At 39.0% G+C, this 20,414-nt stretch overlaps 4 protein-coding genes across 5 annotated transcripts in view; 1 reads left to right on the forward strand and 3 right to left on the reverse strand.

Moving 5' to 3' along the window:
- The window catches only part of dnmt1 (DNA (cytosine-5-)-methyltransferase 1), a 28,549-nt gene extending 24,099 nt beyond the window's left edge, over positions 1-4,450 (forward strand). Inside the window, exons 26-34 of the mRNA XM_016275899.1 lie at positions 611-893; positions 990-1,131; positions 2,387-2,553; positions 2,640-2,817; positions 3,143-3,338; positions 3,465-3,628; positions 3,725-3,841; positions 3,939-4,026; positions 4,131-4,450. Coding sequence (XP_016131385.1) covers positions 611-893; positions 990-1,131; positions 2,387-2,553; positions 2,640-2,817; positions 3,143-3,338; positions 3,465-3,628; positions 3,725-3,841; positions 3,939-4,026; positions 4,131-4,168 — 1,373 coding nt within the window. The 3' untranslated portion in view covers positions 4,169-4,450. The remainder of the gene's footprint in view (positions 1-610; positions 894-989; positions 1,132-2,386; positions 2,554-2,639; positions 2,818-3,142; positions 3,339-3,464; positions 3,629-3,724; positions 3,842-3,938; positions 4,027-4,130) is intronic.
- Positions 4,451-5,664: 1,214 nt separating this feature from the next.
- On the reverse strand, positions 5,665-9,368 carry eif3g (eukaryotic translation initiation factor 3, subunit G). Of its 2 annotated transcripts, none has more exons than XM_016275989.1 (10): positions 9,127-9,368; positions 9,001-9,047; positions 7,982-8,070; positions 7,829-7,888; positions 7,632-7,736; positions 6,589-6,778; positions 6,406-6,519; positions 6,189-6,325; positions 5,844-5,950; positions 5,665-5,764 (listed from the first exon to the last, which is right to left on the reverse strand). In XM_016275989.1, the coding sequence occupies exons 1-10, from the start codon at positions 9,147-9,149 to the stop codon at positions 5,749-5,751; spliced, it is 888 nt and encodes a 295-aa protein (XP_016131475.1). In that variant the 5' UTR covers positions 9,150-9,368; the 3' UTR covers positions 5,665-5,748. The 2 variants fall into 2 exon arrangements, with proteins under 2 accessions (XP_016131475.1, XP_016131476.1); XM_016275990.1 differs by having other exon boundaries at positions 6,406-6,513; positions 9,127-9,365.
- Positions 9,369-10,756: 1,388 nt separating this feature from the next.
- p2ry11 (purinergic receptor P2Y11) lies at positions 10,757-13,069 on the reverse strand. The gene is made up of 2 exons (XM_016275900.1): positions 13,010-13,069; positions 10,757-11,750 (listed from the first exon to the last, which is right to left on the reverse strand). Exon 2 carries the CDS (start codon positions 11,726-11,728, stop codon positions 10,832-10,834), a length of 897 nt encoding a protein of 298 aa, XP_016131386.1. The 5' UTR covers positions 11,729-11,750; positions 13,010-13,069; the 3' UTR covers positions 10,757-10,831.
- A 103-nt stretch (positions 13,070-13,172) lies between these two features.
- Positions 13,173-17,564, reverse strand: LOC107587982 (suppressor of SWI4 1 homolog). The gene is made up of 7 exons (XM_016275966.1): positions 17,366-17,564; positions 16,944-17,114; positions 16,764-16,865; positions 14,565-14,649; positions 14,342-14,471; positions 13,842-14,005; positions 13,173-13,760 (listed from the first exon to the last, which is right to left on the reverse strand). The coding sequence occupies exons 1-7, from the start codon at positions 17,378-17,380 to the stop codon at positions 13,384-13,386; spliced, it is 1,044 nt and encodes a 347-aa protein (XP_016131452.1). The 5' UTR covers positions 17,381-17,564; the 3' UTR covers positions 13,173-13,383.
- Positions 17,565-20,414: the final 2,850 nt, after the last annotated feature.

Genomic DNA, 20,414 nt, shown 5'->3' on the forward strand with positions numbered 1-20,414 from the left:
TTGTCTGTGGTTCAGGAGTGGCTTAACAAGAGGAATATGACAACTGTAGCCAAATTCCTTGACACGTTTGTGTGTGGTGGCTCTTGATGCCTTGACCCCAGCCTCAGTCCATTCCTTGTGAAGTTCACTCAAATTCTTGAATCGATTTTGCTTGACGATCCTCATACGGCTGCAGTTCTCGGTTGGTTGTGCATCTTTTTCTTCCACTTTTTCCTTCCACTCAACTTTGTTAACATGCTTGGATACAGCACTCTGTGAACAGCCAGCTTCTTTGGCAATGAATGTTTGTGGCTTACCCTCCTTGTGAAGGGTGTCAATTGTCTTCTGGACAACTGTCAGATCAGCAGTCTTCCCCATGATTGTGTAGCTTAGTGAACCAAACTGAGACCATTTTGAAGGCTCAGGAAACCTTTGCAGGTGTTTTGAGTTGATTAGCTGATTGGCATGTCACCATATTCTAATTTGTTGAGATAGTGAATTGGTGGATTTTTGTTAAATGTGAGCCAAAATCATAATTAAAAGAACCAAAGACTTAAACTACTAGAACCAGACCGCAGTCCACTCTGAGCACCCCTGTTGTGTTGGATTTTATACATTTCCCAAACAACAGGTATTTCTGAGACCAATTGGGCCATAGAGATGTGGGATCCTGCTGCTCAGGCATTCAGGTTGAACAACCCAGGCACCACAGTCTTCACAGAGGACTGTAACGTCCTGTTGAAGCTGGTGATGTCCGGAGAGAAGACCAACTCTCTTGGACAGAAGCTGCCGCAGAAGGGGGACGTGGAGATGCTCTGTGGTGGGCCACCCTGCCAAGGCTTCAGTGGAATGAACCGCTTTAACTCGCGCACATACTCAAAGTTCAAGAACTCGTTGGTTGTCTCGTATCTGAGGTGAGCAGAATGAGTCTTGCTGTGAAAAGGTTGTTCTGCCTATTTGGATATATGCTGCTGGATGCATTTGCCATTGTGATCGATTTTTCCTTTCAGCTACTGTGACTACTACAGACCCAAGTTCTTCCTGCTGGAGAACGTGAGGAACTTTGTGTCATTCAAGCGCTCCATGGTCCTGAAGCTCACACTGCGCTGTCTTGTTCGCATGGGCTACCAGTGCACCTTTGGTGTGCTACAGGCAAGTTAAAATTAACCCTCTAATCGCCAAAGTCGCAAAATTGTGACAAGACGTCATACTTAATAAAATAGGCTGTAGTTCCTAATATGGTGTAATACCTCGTTTGTATTCCCTACCACTAGCTGGCAGACATGTAGTACTTCGATTCTAGACCAAAATGATGTCATGTTCCTATTCAAAGTGTTCGAGCAAATAGCAGAGCAAGTGAGCTATCGTGTCATTGATGCGGGTTCAGTTCAGAGCATCGGAGTAAATTGTGAGATTTGTGAGAATCTCCAAATGGCTAATAAAAAGTTGTACCGTGAGGATGTTGCAAATGTTATTCGCCGACTCTGAAGGGGAATATTTGCCTTTTGGAAATGATAGGTAGTCTAATGATCGCGCTTCTTCCGGTACATCTTTGCAGCGCAATGGTGCCGCTGTGCAAGGCGCGAGTTCACGAAGCACAAACCAGTGATCACCCCTGCCATGGGGGTGGCAGAGGTGGACGTGGTCATAGTGTCCATAGGAGAGCTGTTGGTAGAGGCAGCAGGGTTAGGAGAAATAGGGCTGGAAGTAGCACTAGCTGCCCCAAAGAGGTGGGAGTGGCCACGGTACACGTGGCAGTGCTGTGCGTGGTAGAGGCCGCAGGGGTGATCTGGATCTAAATAGGGCTGGAAATGGCAATGACGATGGTGGCTGGGTTTATTTGAGAAATGAAAGCGTATCAAGACTGGATCAAACGCTTTGGTGAGCCTGTTGGTAATTTAGTACTATCGTTTTATTGTTGGTTTCCTCTTTTCTGATCATTTGGAATGAGGATAAAAATGTAAAAACCCGCAAATAAGTACAAACATAAATTCAATATCTACTATTTCCTGAATATGAAATTCAAGATGGCCGCCTCTGTCATATGCAAGTTAGACTAGTATATTTACACCCCACAAACTTTCGGTCATGCCCAACATTTTTCTAATTTAAAGATAGAGATCTATTGTAAGCCCTTTCAAGCCACAAGCTTTTGAAATCTTGATATCAAAATCCAGCATTTTCCCCAAAAATCCCTGGCGCCTAAAGGTTTAAGTAACAATGAAGTGGTGGTTTTTTTTTTTTTTTGGGGTTTGTTTTTTTAAGTAACAATGAAGTGGTGTGTTTTTTTTTTTTTTTTTTGGGTTTGTTTTTTCCTTCCCTCTAAGCAAAGGACTGAGTGCACTATTTTTCCACCCCCTTTTTAATCACTCTAATTTGTTTCCGTTTTAATGTCTTTTTTTTGCAGGCAGGGCAGTATGGGGTGGCCCAGACCAGACGCAGGGCGATCGTTTTGGCTGCAGCCCCTGGTGAAAAGCTGCCCCGCTTTCCTGAACCCCTGCATGTGTTCGCCCCACGTGCTTGTTCTCTTAGTGTGGTGGTTGATGAGAAAAGACATGTCAGCAATGTCACTCGGTAAGCATTTGGTGTTACCCCAATTGTGTTGTCACTAACATATTCTGGTTTCTGCTCTTATCACACCATTTATTTTTTTTGTCCAGTGGAAATGGAGGCGTTTATCGCACCATCACTGTGCGGGACACAATGTCTGACCTCCCAGAGATCCGTAACGGAGCTGCAGCTCTGGAAATCTCCTATAATGGCGAGCCACAGTCCTGGTTCCAGAGGCACATTCGTGGCTCTCAGTACCAGCCCATCCTCAGGGACCACATCTGTAAGGTCAGTTCCTTCACCTTGAAGGTGTTTTGACATTTGGAAAAGTTACATGGTTCATCAGTGGCTTTAATAAACCCGGTTTTATTTTTTGCATTTGACTTGTAGGGTATACTTGTATCAAAGCTAGTTGTTTTTCTGTAAGAAATTTCCTGCGAGATCTACAGGAAGTTATTCAGCAGGCTAAAACTCTTCTCTAACCCTTAATGTGTCATTTAAAGGGTTAGATGAAGAGCATGTTTCTGTCTTCTGAATGTCAAAAGTCTTATGAAGAGAAAAGGCACTTAAAACTGCTACACTTGTGGTTTAAGTAGTTGGTTTTGTGTTGTAGGACATGAGTGCCCTGGTGGCGGCCCGTATGCGCCACATTCCTCTGGCTCCTGGCTCTGACTGGAGGGATCTGCCCAATATTGAGGTGCGGTTGCGGGATGGCACCACCACAAAAAAGCTTCGCTACACCCACTTCGACAAAAAGAATGGCCGCAGTGGCACCGGTGCCCTGAAAGGAGTGTGTTCCTGTGCTGAGGGTTGGTCCTTCCCAAATAATTCAATCTGTTTTTTTTATTTTTTTATTTATATATATATATATATATATATATATATAAATAAATAGAAGTCCTGGCTTTACCAGTTGTTGTCTCTCATTGCACTAGGAAAACCATGTGACCCTGCAGACAGGCAGTTCAACACGCTAGTTCCCTGGTGTCTGCCTCACACGGGTAATCGCCACAATCACTGGGCTGGTCTGTACGGCCGTCTGGAATGGGACGGGTTCTTCAGCACCACAGTTACCAATCCTGAGCCTATGGGCAAGCAGGTATTGCCATATGCTAACCAGTCACAATATGAATTATAACAACAATAATTGGTAAAGTTGTATCATGTTGTGATTTATACTGGTAACCGTTTACAGGGACGTGTCCTCCACCCTGAGCAGCACCGTGTGGTGAGTGTCAGGGAATGTGCACGCTCGCAGGGATTTCCAGACACCTACCGCTTTTTTGGTAATGTCTTGGACAAACACCGACAGGTATGATGCCTGTGCTAAAATGGGTTGTTTCTTATTTTTTTGGGGGGGGGGAGGAGGAGGAGGAAGTATTACTAATCCATGACCTTGTGTTTCTCAGGTTGGTAATGCTGTGCCTCCACCCCTCTCCAAAGCCATCGGCCTGGAAATCAAGAAGTGTGTGCAAGGAAAGATGGAGAATGCTACAGGTGACTTTAAAAAAAAAAAAATATATATATATATTTTTTTTTTTATTTTTTTTTTTAAATCTCGCTGTTAAAAGGAAGTTTAATCTCTTGTTCAACTTCCTCAGAGCCTGTGAAGCAGGAGAAGATTGAGGTTTGCAACTAAAGCCATCTCCATAAAACTGCCGCACATTTACATTGTGTTTGGGAGCATCTTGACGCATCAGCCCATTAAACTCATTCCATTTATCCATAAGCTGGTCCGGAGCTGGCCACTTCAGTGGCATTTCAATGGACAGTCTGTGCAGTGCCATTATGTGATGTTTTATCAATTTCTCAATGTGATTTTAATCGTGTATTTGCAATTATCCACTCTGAGACAGTGGTATTAAATTCTATGTAGTTTTTATATGTTGTAATATTTCAAATAAAGCTCTTATTCAATGGTGTCGATGTTTATTTTTCCCCCACGTCTTAAATCTGGTAAATAGTCCCAAGGGAAATGCATTTAAATTATTAAATTGATTGGCATGCTCTCAATTACCGCGTTGTGAGCTCACTTCTTACTGGACATTACGGTGTAGTGAAAAGGAAGTTACGCTTGCAATAGCACCCTAACAGACAAGTGGGTGGGAGGAGAATGTGTGACTTGTGAGCACATGGATTCTTCAATTAAATCTCGAGCCTGTAAAAAAAAATATATATATATTGAGATGTAAAGTTTACTCCATGTAACCTGCAGTGCCTTTACTTTTTATGCCACGTGCATAACACTCAATGCACATTTTCAATGTTCAAATCACATGTAAAAAATAATGAACATGCCAATCATAAGCACGGTGTTTGAGCTTCTAAGGTTTTCTACTTGAGGCACTAGTCAACTTTATGGGTGTGATGGGAACTATATATTTTTGTCTAAAACGTTAAACTGTTCTGTTAATTTGTCTGGTCACATTTAGTTATGAATTACATCATTAAAAGGTAGTCGGTCTCTTCAATTAAAAACTGCACAATCTGTCAAAAATAGTCATAGTTGGCCACATGGAGTATTACTGTTGGTCATTTAACATTTCTATCATGAAACGCTTGTCAAATAATACCCGTTTAGCTACTTATATATTGCTGTACACTTCGCTGTTGGAACGTTCTGGTTAGGTGAACTGAAAACTTGCCTTTTTATTTGATTGGCCATTGATAAGCGCTATCATACTGCTGAGGAAGACCATCCTAAAAAACATTTAAAACCTCTTATCCTAACAGTTGGACCATATTGAGCGGACGTGTCTGTGAGCTTGTCTTTTTAGTGATGTTTGTCTATCTTAAGACTGCCTCTATCCACCTTATTTTTACCATTTTTTTTTTAGACTGGTGTTTGTTACCATTTCTTGCATGTTGTTCCTCTAGTTATTTACTTGCAGCGGTTAATGAATCAAGCGTTGCACATTGACAGAAAATAAGGTTTACAGGATACCTCAGACCAGAACACTAACCTTTAGCAAAGGAATATTTGCATTTTCCACAAGATTTCTTTATTAGTTGCCCATTATTTCTAAGTAAAGCACTGGTTTAGAGTTGCTTGCAGCTTTACTAGTACACTTAAATGCAAGTACTTAGAAAACAAGCTAATTAAAGACAGATCACAGAGTGAAACAGACAACTGGATGCTTTATCATTTGCATTTATTTGGAACACCGCCTGATACAATTGGCAGAACAAATCTAGACCTGGAATATTTATGGAGCTCTGTCAGTTGTTGGAGGGTCTGGAAAGACAAGGAAAGCATGATTAGATCAGAGAAAGCATGGCTGTTGCTCGTTTTAGACTCTTTCAGGAGTACTCACTTGGCCCATTCCACGTTGAGAATGAGATGGTCGTAACCGAAGCCAGACACACCAGCGATGGCTCTGGCAGCGTCCTCACGGCGGTGGAAGCTGATGAAGGCAAAGCCCTAGAGTAATAGGGAAAGAAGTTATATGTGCTATTTTTCTGAAAACATTACTCATGGTTCATGCTGTCATATTCTTAAAACTAATGTAAGCAGATTAATTTTTAGATTAACAATCACACTAATGTTCCTGTTTACTTCTTAGACTGAGTAGATGAGTCAAAATGAATCTTTTAAATTATCTTTCCTTTTTTTGTCATTTGCTCATGAATCCCTGACGACCGTGTTTCACATCTCTCACCTTAGACTGGCCTGTGTTCTTGTCCTTGGCCAGATAGATCCTAGAGATGGAGCCAAAAGGCCTGAAAAGCTCCTGCAGATCCGTCTCCCTGGTGTCCTCGGACAAGTTGGTCACACGGATTGTTGCATTATCATCAGCTGCAGAGAAAATATCACCACATTACCATTAGGCTCTTGATTGAGAACATCATTGTTTAAGATCTGGATGTCAAACGTACCTCTGCGGTTAGGCTGCATGGACTCTCCTCTGCGCGTACCACCGTCCCGCAGGCTGGGGGGAACATACTTCCCAGTCTTGTTTTGGGCAGGTTGAGCAGGCTCTGGCTCTAGACCTCAAAGTAAAATAACTCATTAATCGACTCAACGAATATGCTTAACAGGACAACATGAAGGTTTCATACCTGCTGCCTTCTCTTTTTCTCCCGTGGACAGACCCAGCTGCTCGGCCAGCTCCTTCTGCATAGGACCAAGTGTGTCCTTGTACGGACAGCGAGTGGTCCAGTGATCCCCTTTACAGATACGGCAGGACACGATCTTCTGTCCTTTCAGCTTGTTCATGGGATCTTCATCTTGGTCTTGAGCATTCAAGTCCTGTTAAAACAAGCAGGAGAATCACTTCAAGTTGGCATCGGTACATGTTTTTTTTTTAAAGAATAGTTCACCAAAAAAAATGTATGACAATGTACTCACCTTTAGGCCATCCAAAGTTAGAGTCTCTAACTTTACTGGAACAGAGTTGGAGAAATTTAGCATTACATCACTTGCTCACCAATTAACCCTTTTTAGTGAATGGGTGCCGTCAAAATGAGAGCTCAAACAGTTGATAAAAATATCACAAGTAATCCACAAGACTCCAGTCCATCAATAAACGTTTCATAAAGTGGAAATCCATCAAGTCATTTTATCTTTAAATCAATGCTTCTGACCAAAATACAAGTCTATAATCCATAATTACACTTCCTCTAGTGAAGAAAGTCCATCAGGTGGTCATCTCACATTAAAACCAACCCAAACATTTTTAGGACTGTCTTGGATTGTAAACAATGCTTGATCTGTGCATATTTCTCTCCCGATTCAGACAGGACTACTTTTTCACTGGATAAAGCAATATAATGGATAGATAACTCGTATTTTTGCCAGAAGCAACAGTTTGAAGTTTCAAAACATCTTAATGACAGATTTATTACAAACATGCAGCTTTTCGCTTAAACACGACAGCTGTTTGAACTCTCATTCTGACGGCACCCATTGACCGCAGAGGATCCGTTGGTGAGCATGTGATGTAATGCTTAATATCTGTTCCCATGAAGAAACAAACTCATCCACAATCTTTGATGGCCTGAGGGCGAGTACATTTTCAAGCTAATTTTCATTTCTGGGTGAACTATTTCTTTAATATGCAATGCCTCCGTGTAAAAACTTCATCAGGTTCTCATCATCATACCTCTTTACTGGAGATGAAGGTCATGAAGACGTCATCACTCACTGTGGTGGTGGCAACATTGGGACCTGGTGCATCACGTTCAGAGTTGCCAAATTTTTTCCAGTTCTGTTGGATGAAACAACAATCAATCCCCCCCCCAAAACAAACAAAAACAATATTTTTTGATGTCAATATACTAAAGAAAAATTAAGACATACCTTCCTCCTGGCAACTGCTTTGGAGGCCTTCCGCGTCTCAATTTTGAATGTCCTGACAATCTGCCCATAGAGGAGCAAAGGACAAATATGAAACCGGATTCTTCTGAAACCTTTTGACAAGTACGATATAATATTAAGAAGAACTCTGCTGACCTTACACTTCTGGCCATCTTCATCAATCTTGTATTCCGTGACAGTCTTGATGTTACCTTTGACTGTCTCTTTTGGTGAAGGGAGTGTACCTGTTGAAGTAAGTAAATACACCTGTTATAAATGCATAACTATAGTTTATATGGCATGTCATGCAGTCACAGTATGCATGTATACAAACTAAGACTATTTTAAAAAGCATTTATCTTTTATCGATTTAGTTTAATCCTTTTTACAAGGTTTTATCTGGCCTCACATTAACTGTCTTAATGAAATATGAATGTTTACTGTTGTCACATACTGAAATGAATGGTTAAAAAAAAAAAACTTAAGACGAATTAAATGGTGGGAAACTGTAACCAAGTACAGCACCTGAAATATACACTTTTCCTTGTATACTCGTAGAATTTATTTTACACAAAATCTTTGATGTTAAAAACATTTGCACCCCGTTGCACAGGTTATTTTCAACCCTAATTCTTTTTCAACAAAAAAACAGTCCTCCATTTGTCTAACTGTTGTCACTATACTGCCATACTGTATGGTACAATTTAGCATCATGATAGTATATACACACTGCACAACACGGTACGATGTAACGTCAAAGAATAACAGCACGACAGTCCTCCATTTGTCTAACTGTTGTCACTATACTGCCATACTGTATGGTACAATTTAGCATCATGATAGTATATACCCACTGCACAACACGGTACGATGTAACGTCAAAGAATAACAGCACGATGTGTAATATTTTACAGATGGGTGTAGCATTAAACAAGTAACGTTAGTATAGCATAGTGCATGTGTAACTTATATATAAACATTAGCATAGTACAACATAGAACCGTCACAGCACAAAGCACCAGCTGCCTTTTTCTGTCAGGCTGACATCCCGCTCACTGACTGTAACTTTCACTATCGGTAGAGTAGTTTTATAACTATAAAGTGTGTTCTCATATCGTTTAATTAATGAGTGTTTAAACACGTGCGTGAGGCTGCGCTGCGGCCTCGTAAGTTACCTTCATCTCCCTCTTCCTCCACCTGATCGGCCCAGCTAGGCTTTGAGCTGTGGAAAACACAAGATATTAGATATCTTGAATAAGCATGAATAAAACTTTATGGCTTCATTCATACGAAGAACTTACTCGTCGAATTCGATCGACGGCATCTTTACGGCTGTCTTGAGGCTCGAGAGGAAGCGTTTCGGGGCTGTTTTTGGTGAGAGGACGCGCCGCTACAGCGCCTCTGTGCGAGCGGAGGACTGCAGCGAGGACAACGATATGAAGAGAGGGAAAGTGTGGTGAAATGAGCTAGTACTGACTTCTACACCACAAGGAAGGAACACGATAGAAGTCAACTAAAAAGCCAGAGTACATTCCAGAACGGCTTCAAAAAGCATCTAGAACGTAGGAACATATAAAAATGCCTTCTTAAATATGTACCCACAAGAATGTCAAGTAACCAGCTTCTTCCGTGACATGCAAACCACGATTTTGAGGCTATCTATATTAATACATTGTTTATTTTCGTTTTTTTCGTTACTTTTAAAAGTAATGCATTACAATATTGCGTTACTCCGTAAAAAAAAAAGTAACTAATTACGTTACTTAGTTACTTTTTATGGAAAGTAATGCCTTACATTACTTTTGTGTTGACATTGGTTAATAGAATGGGATTAGATACATTTGTGTTATTTAACATATTTTATTATAGCAGGTTTGCGTCATATTCTGAGTTTTAATTCATTTTGATGAACACTAAGTCTGTTTTTTGTGAGTGGGATGAATTAATGCACATTCACATTTAGTCTAGAACTACAGAATCATGTTCACACAACGCCTCTGTACTCCCGATTTCTCCCAATATGGGGACAGGAGAGATGTCAGTCAATTAATGGGAAAACAAAGTAACTGGAGTTACTGTTTTGAAACAGTAACTCAGATATTCTCTTGTAAATTAAAAAAGTAATGCGTTACTTTACTAGTTACTTGAAAAAAGTAATCTGGTTACGTAACACGCGTTACTTGTAATGCGTTACCCCCAACACTGGTAATAACAACTAAGGTTAATTTTCTGAGCTATTTAATGTATTGAACATAACTTTTCAGTTCAGTTAGTTTATGTAGTCTTTAAGTAAATACAACTAAAAACAGTCTTTTATTAAATGAGTAAATAATTTATTCAGTGGACATTAGTATTACACTAGTAACTAGATAATATCTTGGCTGAGCAGGAGCTTGTCCGTACATACTGTAGATGATTTTCACTAAAGCTGCTTTTAACCACATCTGTTGTGAAATTGTCTATAGGCTACAAACAAACTTTGCTTAATTTGAGTTAATGCACTACACCTTTATGGCACTAATGTTGTTTCATTAGGAAGTTTAGGTCTCGGTTCTCTGGATCATTTGTCTAGATTTCTCTTATGGTTTCTTGTACTTCTGGACAATGTTTAAAAATAGCCATCAGTTGTGAAGTACAACAAAAGTAATATTTTATATCACAAAAGACTAAAATAATATTGGAGATCGATATACCCCAAAGCCACCATTTTGAAAAAGAAGAACTTTGTTAAATAAATAAATAAAAACTGAGCCAGTCTTCTATTAAATATCTTTAATTGGTATTCTTTGCAGCTAGAATAGAAGCATTTTAATGGTCAATTTTTACTGTCAGATATGTTCTTGTTTGCTTTTGAGCACAAAAAGGACACAAAGAAAATAATTTTCATTTGGTTTGTGGTTGGCAGACGTACAAGAGAAGAGTACAGCCATCAACAGAAATGTAACTTAATTTACATCCAGGAAGCCACAGCGTGAGGTTTTGGCCAAGATATTATATGTATGAAGGTTAGTCATCTGAGCTCTTTCCACAGCAAGCTGTCCGTATGCTGTCAAACACAGCCATGTATAGAAGCGGATGCAAGCACATGTTCAGGGTGGCCAGGCCTTTTGACACTTGATATGAATTATACACATCACACTTCATCATCTTAATCGACTTCAGAAACACATGATACGTCTGCAGAACATGATAGGGCACAAATGATGTGGCGTAAAGGATGCAGACCAGAGCAACCATCAGAGCCACCTTCCTCTTCTCTAGTGCGGTTATGTTTTCATTTTTCAGAACAGTCCAAATCACACCCAAATATGATGCAAAGGTAACTAACAAAGGAATCATGCATCCTACAACCATAAGAAATAGGGTGTACTTAAAATGGGGTTTTCTCAGGGTTTCATCGTGACTTGAGACACAAAGAGTGTAGGTTTGTTTAACTTCGGTCCCAGCAAATTTGAGGACTGGCGATGAAGCGATGATCACGATGGACCACGTCAGCACGCTTGCGATCTTTGCATGTTTAGGGCGCACGTAGCTCCGGGTGAAGAAGGGGAAAACTATGGCAAGGTATCTGTTGACACTGATGCACATGATGAAGAAAATGCTGCCATAGAGGTTGCAGCTGAAGAGGAAGCGTTCAATTTTGCATGCAGCATCTCCAAAGCTCCACTGCTTCTCATTGGCATAGTAAATGATGAGCAAAGGCAAGGTCAGGACATAAAGAATGTCACAGATAGCCAGATTACAGGAGAACACTACTCCGGTGTGCCAGTTCTGCCTCTCTTTAGTCACCAGGAGCCACAGGGCAAATATATTCCCTACCAGAGCCACGCACATCTCAATGCCATACATTGGGGGGAGGAGTCCGATTTGAAATGTAGTATTGCAGAGTAAACTGTTGTTCATTGTCCCTGGTGTTCTCTGACCCCTGAAAAATACAAATAAGAGTTGGTAGCATCAATCTTAAATCACATTTTTGGAAAAACCTTGTGAATCCAAGCAGATGATGTGAAAACCTTTGTATCTTTTTATTTTTTTACCGAAACATAAACGGTTTAGCAATCAGAAAAGAAATATACAACTGCATTGCTGCTTATCTCAGGCTTCTCATCTTAGCATCTTGTGTAATACTGCTACAGATGCTGAGAAGCTTTTTATATAAACCTACAGTTGGAATGTGGCAATTTCATAGTTGTTAGTGTCGGTAATACAACTCCTCAACACTCATATAAGTAACAAAGGTTTATTGACATCCATATGGTTCCACGAAGAACCTTTAACATTCATGGAACTTTTCCATTCCATAGAAGGTTCTTTAGGTTATAAAAATGTTCTTCACACTAAGAAAAAAATGCTTTTCTTTTGGAACCTTTGTTTTAGGTTCTACAGTGAACTAGCAAGGAATAGCCTAATATTCTTACAGTATCTATTTTTGCAATTTATAGTTGTATAAGTTACCATTATGAATTAACTAATGTTTATAAATGACATAGTTTGTGATTCAGCTCTTTACCTGTTTTTACTATGCATCCTAAAAACAGTTGTTGACAACATTAAAAAACATTAGCTAGCAAAATAATCAATACAATTAACTGTCAGATGTCACGTAATTCAGGGGTTTTACAGAGCAGACATCTTTCAGTTCTGCCTGCAGGAAATCACACCTACATTGTTTAAGAGCGTTATGACTAAAACAGTACGTATAGCTAGACCAGTGCACTGTAAAATAAGTGGTTTATCTTTTCAGCACTTTTTTTTTTTTTTACATCCAAGGCTGTTCATGATATTGTGGTGAAGAATGTATTTTAAGATACAAGTTAATGGGTTTCAGAATTTGCAGCAATTTTGAAAACAATGTCATGTTTGGAAACTTAAGTGCTAAGCACTCACAAATTTGATAAAAACAACAAAACACTGATATTTTACCAAATAAGATCCCAGCACAAATTCCTTAATGTATTCAAGCCCAAGAAGTCCACATCCAGTAAAGCTAAACATCAATTACAGTACATTTTACTCAAAATATGTTTTATACTGTTAATTCACCTTGACATACCCATTCCCAGCATTTTGTATAAACTAGAACCATAACAAAAACAGCTTTCTTTTTTTAATTGTATAGGATAGTTTATAAACTCTCACTCTTGTACATTTTTAAAAAGTGGCAAACAAGTCGATAAAACTCACCAAGCAAATCTGCTTGACTAAATGCTCCGGCAGTCACCCGTGAAACAATACCAAACTTCCCCTCTCATGCACATTTCAAAAAAACAGACCAATGACTGAAACCACACAGGCAAGCACACGTGACATTTAAAGCCTGTAGATGATTGCAACACAAGCCACTTGATGTTTTGAAAGGATTTATTGGTTAAATGTATCCAAATCTATCAACATTTATACAAGGCACAAGTCTGACATAAAGCAGCATGGATCTGCTGATGTTTTTGCATTGATACATGATGATACATCAGTCATTTAATACATGACGCATCAGTGAAGCAACAGTTCCATCTTGTGGTTAAGCAGTTTAGATGCGTCCAACCTCGCTTTCAGTTCCTTCAGCTTTTCCCTTTCTTGTGTTTAAAGTCCTTTTTTCCTCCGGCACCTTTCTGTCGTTTCATAACAGCACGTCCTTTAAACGTTTTCTGTCCGCCAAACTTCTTACCGGTATCTCCTTTCTTCTGCCCTGCAAATCTATTGCCTTTTCCCCCTTTTTGGCCAAACTTTTTGCCTCCTTCGCTCTTCCTAAACCTGTTTCTCCCCTCTAGAGGTTTTCTATCCCCAAACCGCTTCCTACCATCTTTATTTCCCCTGTCAAATGACTTAAAACTCTTTTTGTCATGAGGAGGGCCCTTCCCCGGTGACAGCTTCCTCTTTTTAAAGGGATTTGTAGACTTTCCAGGACCACGCTTCCTTTTTGCACCAGGAAACATGTCTGTGGGGTTCAAGAAGAAATTAGAACCAGTGCAAACTGCAACGGTAAAATTTCACAAATAATTTTGGTATGACGTGATACCTTCATCTGGTTCCTCCCCCACAGCCTGTCTGTAATACTCTGCTTCGTCCTCAGACTCCTCGGCTGGAGCCTGGCCCTCCGGTTTCCCAGGATCCTCCACTTCATCATCTGATACCTGCCCTTCCTGCTGACGCTTTCTCTTGATGCCCTCCATGCTCTTTTGCCTTTAAGAAATTAAAATATTTTTGGAACAAAATAACTTACATTTGAAAAGATGCTTTGAGTGCATTGCTATGGTGTTCTGATTTATTTTTAATTTGCAAAAAAAAAAACTCAAAATACAAATAAAATGTACAATTTATTTAGCATGGGATGTTTTAAAGCATTTTATGGGAGATTATGTTTTTGAAGTAATGTGCAGCAACCATTTAGCAGAAAAACAGAATACCCATTTCAAAACACCGTAACCAAATGCTGTAATATTTACTTCTGCGGAAACAAAGAATCTCCACTGTTAACATCTAGCTCATCATCACCACCAGAGCAGCAGATCTACTCACTTGTTCTGATCTCGTTTGTCTTTTTTTAAGGCAATGTTCTGTTCTTGTTTTCTCTTCCGTTCTTCTTTCTCTTTCAGACGGGCCTCCTTCCTTTTCAGCATCTCCTGAAGCTCTTCCTCTGTTTTCGAGACTGCAGACGGAGCACATTTTGGACTAGCTTAGTAATACGCTCAATAACAACTAGGTTGGGCGTCTAAACGGTCTTACACAAAACTACACTTACTGAAAGAATGATAAAGCACTTTTCCTTCCCCCATGCCTTCTGATATCTTCACCAGCTGCAGAGTCATTCTGGGGCCAATCTGTAGCAGAACAGACACCCATCATTTTTCAGTAGACACAAACTGTTAAGCATCTAATGTGCTTTTTGTACTTAAGCATGTGCTGTTAGCATAGCAACATACTAATGTCGAATGCCATCGGAATGCATTGAGAATCCAGCCAGTAATATTTAAAGGGATAGAATGAAAATTCTGTCATTATTTACTCACCCTCATGCCATTCCAAAATTGCAAGACCTTTGTTCATCTTCTGAACACAAATTAAGATATTTCTGATGAAATACAAGAGCTTTCTGACCCTGCATAGACAGCAACACAACTGAAACATTCAAGGCCCAGAAAGGTAGTAAGGACATCATTAAAATCGTCCATGTGACATCAGTGGCTCAACCGTAATGTTATGAAGCTATGAGAATACAGCACAAAGGAAACAAAAATAACTATTCAACAATTTCTTCTTTTCTTCCGTTTCAGTCCACGACGTGTTCATGACAGTACTATCACACACATGCGTCGCGTTACTCTCGTGAATGCGTGTTGAAGACCGACACGGAAGAGAAGAAATTGTTGTATAGAGTAATTTTGAGTTTTCTCTGCACACAAAAAGTATTCTCGTATCTTCATAAAATTAAGGTTGAACCACTGATGTCACTATTTTAACGATGTCCTTACTACCTTTCTGGGTCTTGAACGTGGCCCAGTTCTGTGCTGTCTATGGAGGGTCAGAAAACTCTCGGATTTCATCAAAAATATCTTAATTTGTGTTCAAAAGACGAACGAAGGTCTTACAGTCATGGGTTTGATTCCTAGGGAAAGCAAGAAGTGATAAAAATGCTCTGGATGAATGCATCTGCCAAATGTCATTAAAAAGTCACAATGCAAGGAAATACTGACATCTTTTCTTTTGCATTGTGACATACATTCAAGTGAAACAGATTATCATTTAAAAAAATGCTTGGCAGGGACATGGTTCTATGCATCGGTTAGATGATTGGATGGAGGCAGGTGTGAACTTGCTTGAGCTTGCAGTTGATTAAGAAAGGAGCAAAGTTTAAGTAAAGAAGTACGGCATTTTTCATCAGAAAGAGGACTGTCGATTTCATTGGAAGATTGAGTTAAGACATTGATTAAAAATTATAAGGTAAATTTTTTTTTGTTTTTAAATATGAAAAAAAAAAGAAAAAAGGGAGACATTGCATTCAAACAGATAGGGTTATTTTTCATTTCATGCAGCCTTTAACGGGATAGCTCGCACATACATAAAAAGTCTGTTATCATTTACTCACCCTTCCCTTGTTCCAAACCTGTATGGGTTTCTTTTCTCTGTTGAACACACAAAAAGGCATTTTAATGAACGTTGGTAACCAAACAGTTGATGGTAGCCATTCCAACTATGGACATCAATGGCTACAGTCAACCGTTTTGTTACCAACGTTCTTCAAAATATCTTTTGTGTTCAAAAGAATCTCATACAGGTTTAGTACAACTTGAGAGCAGGGGCGGTTCTAGGGGGGTGGGGGGGGCAGTGGCCCCTGTCAACAAGCATGGCCCCCCTAAATTTGGAATCATTTCACAGCAAACGATTTTGGGTGAAATGCACAGTTTGTCCTGTAAACTATATATATATAAAAAAGAAAAACATCACCAGCTGCTAATTTCAAATCTGCGTTCGCACAGAGCAAGAGACACACACGTTTTTAAGACAGCCCTGATGTAAACGTTCTTTGCTCTCTTTTTGTACAATGAAAGTGCTATAGGCTAATTAGTAACTTACAATGTTTTTTTATTAAATACAAAGTCAGTCGCATTAAAAATATTTTATGGTATGACACCCATATCTGGTACTTAAGTAAAAATCCGGATTTGTATGCAAGTTAATATATTACACTATTAGGCTACTTTGACCATCGCCCATTATAGATCAACTAACAAACTATAAAGGTGCAAAATGCATCTACTCTCACATATTTGAGAATGAGATATTTCATGATATATTTTGGGGATATAAAAAAAAAAAAAAAAAAAATTTGAATAAAATCCCTGCTGAAAAAAAGAAGAGACACAATTACACTTTTTTTTTTTTTACTAAATAAACATCCAGGAGCCACCCTATCCGTTTTACATAATACAAATACACTCACCATGTTTATAGTATTCTCAGTTTTGGTAAATATTGAGAAGTGCGTGATTCCTAATGGTCCTGCCACTGCAACAAAATCTTTCAAGACGTTATTCTTCCGCACCTGCAAACCAAGACAACAGTTTCAGTGTGTAAAGGAGACTTGACAGTAGAGTGGAGCAGCAGCAATCGTGAGGTGCACCTTCAGAGCTCTGGCAGTGAAGGGCTCCATGACTCGTCTCATGTCTGCCACGAGCTGAGCGCCGTTCTTGCCGATCTGTCCGCGGTGAAACACGAAGGTGTGCGGCACAGTGGAGTAAGTCTCCTCGGCCACACGACTGGCAGCCACGCGGGCTTTCTTCTGGTTCTTAGTCTATGAGACAAAAACAGAAAGTAGCTTATAGAATTCTTTCGTCGTAACTGTTCAAGCTGAAACGAGATTATACATTATTTTGCCAAGCGTTAGAACATTGACACGTGTACCTATTTACACACACATATACATCACCGAATCTCATTCCAAATAACGAAATTAATAGATTTAGCAAAGATAAAGACAGACGGACTTGTAAGTTACTTCATTGTCCGCGCTTAACTGGATGCAAGTTAAACACGTAACGTTACCTTTGTTTTCCCCATTTTTTTAAAGGACAGCACCACTTATCCAAGCCGAGGGCGCAAAGCTGAACTTTACTTGATTTGATTTTAATACGAATATCTGAGCTAAAATATCTCACAAGTCTAGTTAACCAGCAACCATGTTGAAAGCCCTGCTGCTAACCATGTGGCGTGGTTGCGCATGCGCATGCGCAAGGCACTACACGCCGCGCGCACGCTGGATGTTTGGTTTTGCACGCGCCGTCTTTTGGATGGGATGAATTACTACATGTAGCTGCATTGGTAGGTTTAAAGGGATAGTTCACCCAAAAATGAAAATTCTGTCATCATTTACTCACCCTCATGAGTGAGCCCGTATGAGTTGCTTTCTTATGTTGAACACAAAAGAAGATATTTTGAAGATTGCTGGTAATCAAACAGTTGGTGGTTGCCATTGACTTCCATTGTAGGGAAAGAAATACTATGGAAGTCAATGGCAACCACCAAATGTTAGATTACCAGCAATCTTCAAAATATTTTCTTTTATGTTCAACATAAGAAAGCAACTCATACAGGTTTGGAACGACATGAGGGTGAGTAAATGATGACAGAATTTTCATTTTTGGGTGAACTATCCCTTTAATTCAGCACATGCACAGAATTCTAGGCAGGTTTTAAACTTTCCATTAAGTTTTGAATGTCCCACTAGCCTTTGTCATCATTTACTCACCCTCATGAGTGAGCCCGTATGAGTTGCTTTCTTATGTTGAACACAAAAGAAGATATTTTGAAGATTGCTGGTAATCAAACAGTTGGTGGTTGCCATTGACTTCCATAGTAGGGAAAGAAATACTATGGAAGTCAAAGGCAACTACCAAATGTTAGATTACCAGCAATCTTCAAAATATTTTCTTTTATGTTCAACATAAGAAAGCAACTCATACAGGTTTGGAACGACATGAGGGTGAGTAAATGATGACAGAATTTTCATTTTTGGGTGAACTATCCCTTTAATTCAGCACATGCACAGAATTCTAGGCAGGTTTTAAACTTTCCATTAAGTTTTGAATGTCCCACTAGCCTTAATTCCAATTGAAAGGTAATAGCCACTGCTGAACTCTGCTTACTCTCATTCATTCTCATTTAATTACTCTATGATCTGATTCAGAATTCGATGTGAGTTAGAACCTTTGTAAAGTATTGTCGGTTTTCTTTTTCTTCCTTTTTAAGGTTTTTCTTTATTCCTTGTTTAGTTATCACACTTTATCTGGTAAACATCATCTTATTTTAGCTTCAATAATTAGATGTATGGGTAGTAAAGGATGTACACAACATTAGCTCATAATTGCAGAAGTCAATAGAAAGTCCCCACCATGACAGAACTAGCATTAGTCATCTTACTTTCAAAGCAATAGAATGTAAGTAATCATTCATGTCCATTTTAGCAATTTCCTGCACATACTGTAATGCTGCACTATTGTGAATGTTTTATTTTTTTTTAAATGAGCTGTATTTTTTTCTGTCATAAGGGTCAATTTTTTAAAATTGAGATTTATACATCATCTGAAAGCTGAATAAATAAGAATATTTGGCCGACATACAACTATTTGAAAATCTGAGGGTGCAAAAAAAATCTAAATATTGAGAAAATCGCCTTTAAATTTGTCCAAATGAAGTTCTTAGCAGGGTATATTACTAATCAAAAATTAAGTTTTTATATATTTACGGTAGCAATTTACTAAATATCTTCATGGAACATGATCTTTACTTAATATCCTAATGATTTTGTGCATAAAAGAAAAATTGATAATTTTGACCCATACAATGTATTGTTGGCTATTGCTACAAATATAACCGTGCTACTGATGACTGCTTTTGTGCTCCAGCGTCACATATTGTACAGTCATGGTCAGTCTGCACGATGACTGGGAGTGAAGGAAAGGGTAGTGGGTGTGCTTGTGTGTGGGGGACAGGCCTGTGTAGGACTAGAAAGGAGGGGGGGCTGGTCTCATTAGGATGGTTTGTAATTACACTCTTCTTTGTTTAGAGATCCTCTGACAGGAGCTGATCTTCCTGCTTTAAAAGTTTACTGTCAGTCTGGGTGTCTCCCACTGCCCACTGTCTTTGAACATCTCCACTGAAGACCAGCCGGAGCACCGACCAGACATCCACTGCTGCAGTCATAATGCTCAATTATTAATAGCAAAGGCGTGTTTCCCTTTATGACAGTGATTTTTCATTGATATTATAATCTTTTAGTTATAAATAGCACAGATCAGAAGCTCGGAGCTGAACATCTTGTTTGCATCAGTCGGAGGACAAGGCATTACCTTAAAAAGAGACCAAATCCAAAAAGAGAAGATCATCTGGTGATATAAGGAGGTAAGAGAAATATCTGTTCAAAATGTGATTTGTTTTCTCAGAATCATGGTTATATTACACATGTTTTCTTTTAAACAAATAAAAAATAATAAAAAATAACTACTGTAAATTAAAAAAAAAAAGCATACCAATTGTGTATCCTTCTGTTGAAATATCCCATAAGTATTACTTTGGTATTTTAATGAGCCTCCAAATATTTTTAATATATATGCAATTTTAGTCATAAGTGAAACTTTTCCAAAGTATTTATCAATTGATAGCTCGCAATTACTTTAGACACATTTGCTTAAAATTTCAACAAACTGCTATTACTTTTGTTTTGTTACCTTTGGTATTAATAGGTCTCCTCTCTAATAGGCATCACTGTTCTTTTTAGTAGGCTTGGTTTAGCTGTTTTCAGTAGTTGCCTCAGTCAATGTTTAGATTTGTTAATTGCTTATGACATTTATTATGTGTACCAAAGCTGTAATTTTCATCGGTATTGACTTTAGCTATTGATTTTGACAATCAGATGAAATGATAGGTTGACTCAGGCTCTGTTTCTGTTGACATGCTAATTAACCCAAGAAAAGGCGAAACTGTGTTTTACCTCCCATCATTAAACATGAACATCTGGCATGCATCAAAACTGCAGGCCTCTTCAGTTCATGACTGACTGAGTGGGTGGTTATAATGTCAAAATTTAGGCAGGTTT

The sequence above is a fragment of the Sinocyclocheilus grahami genome, unplaced genomic scaffold, assembly GCF_001515645.1.
Source record: "Sinocyclocheilus grahami isolate Dianchi unplaced genomic scaffold, SAMN03320097.WGS_v1.1 scaffold97.1, whole genome shotgun sequence".
NCBI classification, from domain to species: domain Eukaryota; kingdom Metazoa; phylum Chordata; class Actinopteri; order Cypriniformes; family Cyprinidae; genus Sinocyclocheilus; species Sinocyclocheilus grahami.